The sequence below is a fragment of the Daktulosphaira vitifoliae genome, unplaced genomic scaffold, assembly GCF_025091365.1.
Source record: "Daktulosphaira vitifoliae isolate Bord-2020 unplaced genomic scaffold, ASM2509136v1 Scaffold_1, whole genome shotgun sequence".
Lineage (NCBI taxonomy): Eukaryota > Metazoa > Arthropoda > Insecta > Hemiptera > Phylloxeridae > Daktulosphaira > Daktulosphaira vitifoliae.
Genome location: NW_026099572.1, coordinates 29,891,654 through 29,900,665, shown reverse-complemented (window position 1 = coordinate 29,900,665; position 9,012 = coordinate 29,891,654). Strand labels below are relative to the sequence as shown.

The window sequence follows — 9,012 nt, the reverse complement described above, 5'->3', positions numbered from 1 at the left end:
TAAAATACTTAAAATAAAAAATAAATGTATAATTTATACATAGTAAAATAAAAATAACGGTGATTCAATTAAAAATAATAAAGCATTTTAAAAACTAAAATAAAAAAAGTGATTATCTAAGTAGTAACAAATTCTGTGCGAACAGTATAACAAAAATTCATTTCAGAAGTATTTGCGACAAACATCTCCCATACGTTCGACTCAATAAAACAATAATTATTATAATAAATTTTAAAAACTAACAAATAGGTAATTAAAAGTCTTAAAATAATTTCCATGCAACATTTAAAAACTTAATTAAAACATAGTAAAAAAAATCAAAACAGAGCAGTAAATGTGTGAAACACATTTTACTGCTATTCCCGAAATCATATTAAAATAGGTACAAGCACCAAATTTTAGTGTTAGGAAATGAGTTCGGGTTATTTGAGTTGAAAAACGAGTCTCTAAGTTTAATATTTATAACGAGATAAAAAATATTATAATGTCTAAAATGACACAGCCATATTTTGTTTTTAAAACTATTAGTAATTAAAAAAATATATCGCTCACAGCCAACAATAATTTAGGTATTCACTTTGGTCTTCGAATAAAACGCAGTACTAAATAACCCAACATTCTGAACACGATAAGAAAGGCAAATAAAATAATTGTATTTAGCCATAGAGGAAATGATGCTCCTTGTGCATTAACAATAGATGATGCTGGTATGAATGTAGAATTTTGACATACCAAGTACTTGGATTGCTCTGCACATCTTCAAAATTAAAAAATAATTATTATAATTTAAGAATTTATTTATTATATTGTATACTAACATTTTATCTATAAAATATATTTATAATAGAATTAACAACTAAGGTGGGAAAAATTTCTTACCGTATAGGTTTGATATGTTGATTGATCAGATTTAATTTTTCAAGGTATATTTTATTTTTTGAACTACATTTTAGTGGCACAACTATGGGGATCCCAGGTCTTGACTATTATATACATAAAATTATTGTATTGGAGTAGTTGAGGGTGATAATCTCCCCACTACACTACATTCTAAAAGCTATTTGGACTCCCAGATAAAATTTCTAGCTGTGCTACTGCCACGTTTATAAATAACTAATGATCCTATACTAATAAAATCTGATAAATATAAATCTAACGAAATTGCATCAACAGGTTCCTTCAGTTTTATTTTAATGTTCATCGATATTAATCATAATAGGGGTGATGGGGCGCAGTGAATCATTCAATTGCTCCCTTAGCGATATTCAGCTGCGCTGTTTGCTATTAATACCAGGATAGATGAACATACAAGAATGTTAACAGTGATTAACATCTTGGCCTCTTACTGATCGCCTCAGCCATAATGAGGTTACATCAGATATACAGCTAATATTAAATTCCACCAAATTGTTAAGGCAAACTCGACCTTTAATAGTTGGAATAGAGACTATGGTCATGATTGATAATTAGTCAAGAATATTTAAATTTGTTACAAGGATCTATAATAAATTTATATCCAAATTTTTTTATCTACAATGTTTGCATTATTTTATTTACAGAAATAAATATTAGCAACACTATAAATTTATTTTATAATTTAGCGTGTTTAATACATTAAACAGTGCTTATAATTTTTATATTACTATAATAATTATAGTAATTTTTATTTTAATAATTAACAATTCTGTGATGCTCAGGTAAAAGGGCTTAATTTCAAAATTAATCATTTAACTGCCCTTTATACCACAGAAAAGAGTAACTCTTTAAAATATTATGTATTTAACCTCATTTATGCAATTTTTGTACTTAAGCCCTTTTATCCGAGCATCAAAGTATTATTGTTAATTATTACAAAAGGTATTTTTATTTTTAAAATAATAACTCTATCAGGGCAATAAAAAAATTAATTTATACCTTATGGGCTCTCCATCGCCAAATTCGACAATTTGCATATTTTGGTACGCATAATGTACCATACTAAGATACTGCATCCATTGTAACCAGCTAGGTATATTGGTTGCTAAATAACCACCAAATAGCTGTGTTGCTAAGGTATAAAGTGCACTTATGGTAATTGAAACTTGCATATCCATACAAAATGCTCCAACAAAGAATCCCACACTCTAAAATAAACATTAAAATAAATCTCTACATAGTTTAAAATATAAAAATTTGAATACCTGAGCAACAATAGTATTTAACAGAAGAAACAGTAAAAGAATGAAGAATGTACTAAAGCTGTGCATGCCAAGCATTGGGTAAGAGATCAAATGATAGACAGCTGGCAGAGTTATTGTTAATGGCAATTCACCGACCATTTTTGCCAAATAATATGCACTAAGACGATATGCTCCACTTTGTCTTTCTTTATTTATAACTTCTCGCTCGGGAGGAACTATAAAACATCAAAATAGTATTTTTAGTTAAATTCTGTCATAATTATTTTTAAAATAGTATAATAAAAATGATTTATTACAAGATGATAATGTTCCAAAGTGAGCAAATAACATCCAATAAGTAGTAGAAAAAAACATCCAACCCTGAATATTATGTAACGATTGTTCTGTACGAGGAAGTTGAAACCATAGCAAGCCAGCTAAAAGGCCAAGTGCCACAGTTTGCACCCAATTTAATGTACTTAACATACGTGGACGGGCTTCTTGAAAATTTCTCTGACTTAAAACCTTAAAATAAATAAATAAATAAATAAATACTATGTTTTATGATTTCATTTTAAAACATGATGTTACTATTATTTTATATATTATTACTTTAAATTGAGTCCAAAAACTAGTTGGCCATTGCCAAGTAAAATCTTCATCAGATGTTGATGTAGAAGAATGACTTTGACTATCCAACCATAAAGTTCTTGCTTCATCTTCAGTAACTAAAAATGATTAAGAATACTTAAGAAGCTCTTATTTAAATATAATAAAGAATAGTTTAAAGTTACACACCTGTAATGGCAGTATAACATTTTTCATTGCTATCAGTAGATGAATCACTAAAAGCTGTACAAATGTGCCCATTGGTTGTATTTAATGGCCATTGGCAATTATAATTATCTAAAAAAATAAAAAAAACAATATTAATGAACTAAATATTTTACTTCAAATAACTAATGGATTTAACCTATTTCCATCATTACTTACTTATCAGTAAGAATTCTTTTCAAGTTGACAGGATAAAAAAATTAAAAATTATTAAATGATAAAATATTTAATTTCTTACCATTACTATGATTATGATTATGACAATAATTATTCAAATATTTGTCACAAGAACAACTTAAGTGTAGTAACTCTTGGTTATAATAATCTTCTTTAGCTCTTTTTGAAGCCGCTATTATTTTTTCCTTCATTTCTTCTGTTCCTTTAACTTGTTCCACTAAAAATAAGAATATAAACATTAAGAAACATATTATAATTATTATAATTATTATTATCTCAATTGAAAAATAATTACAAATGAAATCAGCAGGGTTATAATGAGGTGCTATTGTCATTCCAATATCACTAAAAAAGTTGACAACTTTACTAATATCTCCGAAATAAGCAGTCTAAAAAAATTTAATTATAATTAGTTAAATATATCATGAGTTTAATAATAGAAGTCAAATATTCAAAATGTATGTACAACATACTTGTCCATTACAGATCAACAGCAATTTGTCAAACATGTGAAATATTTGAGATGATGGTTGGTGAACAGTGACAACAATAGTTTTTCCTTCTTTTTCTGCATATTTTTTTAGAGATGACATTAGGCTATAAGCTGAATGGGAATCGAGTCCAGTAGTAGGCTCCTACAAATGTTAAATAGATATTCAGTAATTTATAAGAAAATAATAAAGTAGAATAGTATATTTAATTTTATACTTAACGACACCTACATCAAGAAGCATTAAAGCAGGGTTAGTTAAGAGTTCACAAGCAATGTTAGCTCGTTTTTTTTCGCCACCAGATAGTCCACGTTTCATATAGTCTCCAATAACTAAAAAATATGAAATTTATCTGAGTACATTATTTGAAATTTAACTATATATACTCATTAAATATATACACATAATAATTTTATAATTAATTTTCCTTTTGATAGTTAAGTTCATTTTTAAACATTTAATTTTACGAGATACTATGATTATATTTAGAGTTGAATTTATAACATTGTGTGTTGAATCATGTAAAAAAAAAAAATTAAAATTAAAGCTTATTTTAATTAGTAAATTTAATATAATAAATTGTTTATCAAATTTCAATATTAAAAAGTTAACAGATCAATTTAATACTATTCGGACAAATAAATAGAAAATATTAAATAGTTTAAAAATGTCAAACCACTATAAAGTTAATTTCAAGTATAACTCATAAGATATTGGTAAATTTTGGAAGAGATTAAAAGATCCTTGACTTCTTAAAAATATACATATCTAGGGACCTAATCATAAACTGATTAAGCAGCTTAGGTTCTCTATTTTTTTTTGTTTTTGACTAATTATACTTATANTGATAAGTAATAATTGCCTTATCTAATTTCTTATCATGGTATTTATGCCAAGTTTGTAATGTATACACACTATCATCATATGTATACACAGTAATCATGAAAAGATAGCGTTTTCTTCTGTCCTTTTCTCAATACGTATTTCAATGTTTATAACCGTAAAATAGTACATGAAAATTCAAATTTTTACAAACTTCAAAACGCTACAGAATATTTACTACTGAATATTAATAAGATATTTTTTTACTAAAATTTTTCTTAAATTCTACTCTAAAAAATAGTTATCTTAGATTTTTTTTTTACTTTTTATTTAAAATTTTAAAATAATTAATATTTTTAATAAAATGTAAAAAAATTAATTATTGAGATATAGCTATAGACCTAACGTCTAACTAATATTTAAAAAAAAAATCAACTAAAAATATTAACTGGATCAAAAGTTATTTAAGTTGTCAGTGAGTGGTGGGCCACCCTGTATATATAATAATATACAATTAATAGTTACTACGATTAAAATAAAGTTTACTAGTTTTAAAATACTATTTATGTAATTTAAAAAGAGAGATATAAAGAATAGATTATTACTTTTTAAAGAAAAAACAGTTCCATCAATCGGTAACAAAGTATTATCATACTAAGAGAGTTCGTTTAACATTAGTATAAGTATATATGTAATTAAGTAACCTTGGCTAACCTTTATAAGAGATTAACGTATGTTATATTTATTATTAATTCATATATATATATATATATTTATTGTATTATGATGTGGTTTATTTCGTGAGGATTATGCAATCGAACCTATACTATGGCAAACAAAGAGGTATTAAACTTTAGCCGCATTATTTTAAACACTATTCGGATGCCATTTCGTTTTATCGTTTTACTGACAGTACTTCATGACTCATCTTACAACGAACTTAAATGTTTTCTTAAAAATACTTCGTTAAATACTAAAATTTTCTTAACCAAACTTTAACATAAATTTTTCCTTTACTTAAATAACCACTACTTAAAGAATTCGATAATAAACTAATTAAAATATTAAAAGTTTACATACTTGTATCTTGGCAGTTGTTAAGGTCGAGAACGTCTATGATATGATCAACATATTGCATTTTCTGATTTCGAGATAACGAATCGGGTAGCCTCAGAAGAGCGGCATACTATTTAAACGAATTAAAACATTTATTAATAATTTTCAGTAGTTTAAAAATATCTTATTATTATATAGTAATTAATCAAAATAGAAGGTCATTGAATTTTTAAACATTTTATGATAAATAAGAGAAGCATAATGTAGAATAAGGAGGGGTTGAGTGAACACATAAAATTGGGTGGGTATCGATTCATAAATATATGAACATAAATTTGTTAAAGCTGAAAAATCGAATTTTGGCTTATGTTAGTTAATTTGACTATTGCTCATCGCATCATATTTTGGTAATTAATGGCAACAAAGAAAAAATGTGTTGACTCGAAAATATTTGCTACTTATATGTAAGTAACTTGTATAGGAATTTAGGAGATTATTTACTCATCTAAGCTCCTTCTAAAATACAGCTTTTTAACTGACCTAATATACTACTATAGTATCAAACAGAGTTTAATTCATTGGTGTAATTTTAGTGGAATAGTAGTCAGTATTAGAACTGAAAAAAGGGTAAAACGTCACAAGAATTATTATATAAATTAAAGGTAAAAAGGTAAAAAGAAACTTGTGCCAAAACTACGTTAAAAATTTTTCTGATAAAAAGTAATAAAATAAAATTATTAAAAAATTATACATACTTCAAGGGTTTGCCTCAGAGTCAGGTCGGGGAAAAAAATATCTTGTTGCAATACATAACATATACGTCTCTTACAACGCTTGTTCAAACGCTCACGATTGAGGTGAATACATCCGGAGTCCAATTTGGTTCGGCCCGCCAGGCAGTTGAGAAGTGTAGTTTTTCCACATCCTATGCAAATAAAATTTCGATTACTACATTATTGATAACAATAGATGAATGTTCACTAAGTAAAGACATGAGTAAATTGCACCATCGATGAAAACGGTAAAAAATGTTTTCATTGCATTTAAACACCTATTTACTTCTTAAACGCTAGCTCATTTTTGAAATATTTTTTGTAGCTACGAATTTAGTGTAAATATTCAAAATCGAGTTTTATACAATTAGTTTTATATAAATAGTGACTATTAAAAATAAAAATGTTGAAAATACAAGAAAATTATTTTGAATTTCAGAGTAGGGACAAAGTTACCACACAATATATTGTATAGAAGCTAAAACACGAACTATTGGAATCAAAATAAAATTACATAAAACAAATTAATAACTCAAATAAATTAATAGAAATTACAATATTAAAAATTAGACGTCCTTCAATTACATAATAACAATAAACGTGAAATTAAAACATTTAAATGCATTAAGTTTTTTATTAAAAGTGTCATTGGTAATAAATAATACACAGTGAATACCGGATTCGTGTGATTCGGGACATAAACCGTCCAGCACGAGTATTACAAGAACTCTTTCAAATTTTCTACACGTGTATAGATTCAAGTTCGAAGGGAAATCTCAAGGTTGTCAATTCATGGTGATTTACATATGGGAGAATCAACTCGAGTCATTTACTAATTGGACCATGAATTTTCGTGTCACGGAGAATTAATTATATTAGTTATTCTCGCGTGGACAAAGATCAATAAAATATTGTTTTTGAATTTAGTTATTTATGCAATATCGACCGAGCAGGGTAATCTAGTTATGCCATTTAAATATCATGTAACCGGATCAAGTTGAAATCGATTTCATCTGTATTTATCATACTAGAATATCAATTAATACCTGTTATTTTTTTTTTATAAATATGAACATTGAAATAACATGTCAGATTTTGTTACACTTTTTAGACAAGCATATTGATGCGGGCATATGACTTTTCAATAATTATTGCGCTTCAAGAAAGTTATCTATTTCATTTAATGACACGAACCTGAGGGTCCCATGACGGCCAACACTTCTCCGGGTTTCACAAGTCCACTGACGTCTTTGAGTACTTGTCTCTTGTTGTCCAATGTCACCGTCAGGTTGGTAAAAGTCAACTCGATCGGCCGATGAGCCGGTAGTGGATGCATACATCCCGGTGGTTCTTGCACGTTCACGCCATTCTCCAATCTAAATAATCGAATTAATCAATTAGTAACGTTCGGTTGTGCAACGATACTATCACAACGTCATTATATAATTAGTGATTATTGTGTACATAAACATAAGCGAGTGATTTCTCTGGACAGTCGAGAATTTCGTCGATTTAATCGCGAGACGAAAATAAAAGTACTTATAATCATAATCGAATAGGTTCAGCGACCCGTCACACATCAAACGGATGTCATCGAACCACTTGCCGCATAAATTAATATGACATACGTTGCATAAATATGTACTTATGAAATGTACACACAAATCATTACAGACGGGCGGCACGCGGTCAAATGTTTTGTTTGACAATCGAATTGTTTTGGGTGTCCGATCATTTAGCATTAGTTGACTCTGATTGAAACAAAAAGGGCTCCACAACACATACTCGTTATATTTCTCTGTTCGCATCGCGTTCGCTTAAATTATTAACATTTTATTATTTTAAATGAAGATAATGTACATTTCGCAAATGTCGTTGAGTTTCTGCGTAATTCCTATTTGTTTATACATTTTCTCTCTGTCGCAATCTTCGCGGCGCACACAGTTAACTAAAAAATTATCAATCAAAAACAATAACTAAATAATAAGACCAGACAATGTAAGCGGCACGTGAAACGCAAACAAATTCAATTTCGGAGATGAACAATTCTAATCTAATACGATTTACGACTATTTAAAAGCAACAACGTTGTCGTAGGAGAACTTACAAAATCTGATTTGGCTTTGCAATTGACACCTCCGACTTGTACAGAGTGAGATTTGCGATCGACGACCTACACCGATTTCGAATTATTGTTTGTAGAAGTACTGTTTATTAAACGGCCGTAGGTAATAGATAAGAGCGGCGCTAACTCACAATGCGCTGACCGAGCACTACAAAAGTCTACATAAAAAAACATCACTTCGCAGTAATTGTCTACGTATCTTGCAATGTTTTATTATACAATCATTCTTTCTATTTTCATTTTTACTGTCATTAATCATAATCTAATCATTGGAAAATACATTTATAACGATCTTCCTCAAGAGTTATTATTTACTTGGGCAATCACAAATCAACGACAATTTATAAACATTTTCGAAAAAGTTTCATTGAAGTCTTAGAACTTACTGTTCGTCTAACGATTTGTCCATCTTAATATGACTATAAGTACATGATTATGAGTACAATTATTTTCTATCATCGCCGAGTGATAAAGTTACAAAATGATATTAACACGACAATAATTTAAAAATCAGACTCCGGACAAAATATATTATGCACATCACCACAATTTGTCCATGACCGCGGTCAACAAGT

The 9,012-nt window shown here is 28.1% G+C and overlaps 1 protein-coding gene across 5 annotated transcripts in view; it reads right to left on the bottom strand.

Moving 5' to 3' along the window:
- Positions 1–9,012, bottom strand: part of LOC126895161 (uncharacterized) — a 35,065-nt gene continuing 26,053 nt past the window's right edge. For 4 of the 5 annotated variants that reach the window (XM_050666711.1, XM_050666713.1, XM_050666714.1 and 1 more), the window contains 13 exons: positions 7,507–7,688; positions 6,295–6,464; positions 5,564–5,669; positions 3,893–3,993; positions 3,644–3,805; positions 3,466–3,559; positions 3,232–3,387; positions 2,958–3,065; positions 2,772–2,887; positions 2,477–2,684; positions 2,181–2,395; positions 1,915–2,123; positions 1–757 (listed from right to left, as the gene is read on the bottom strand). In XM_050666711.1, coding sequence (XP_050522668.1) covers positions 574–757; positions 1,915–2,123; positions 2,181–2,395; positions 2,477–2,684; positions 2,772–2,887; positions 2,958–3,065; positions 3,232–3,387; positions 3,466–3,559; positions 3,644–3,805; positions 3,893–3,993; positions 5,564–5,669; positions 6,295–6,464; positions 7,507–7,688 — 2,011 coding nt within the window. In that variant the 3' untranslated portion in view covers positions 1–573. The remainder of the gene's footprint in view (positions 758–1,914; positions 2,124–2,180; positions 2,396–2,476; positions 2,685–2,771; positions 2,888–2,957; positions 3,066–3,231; positions 3,388–3,465; positions 3,560–3,643; positions 3,806–3,892; positions 3,994–5,563; positions 5,670–6,294; positions 6,465–7,506; positions 7,689–9,012) is intronic. The other variant, XM_050666715.1, reaches the window with a different exon arrangement.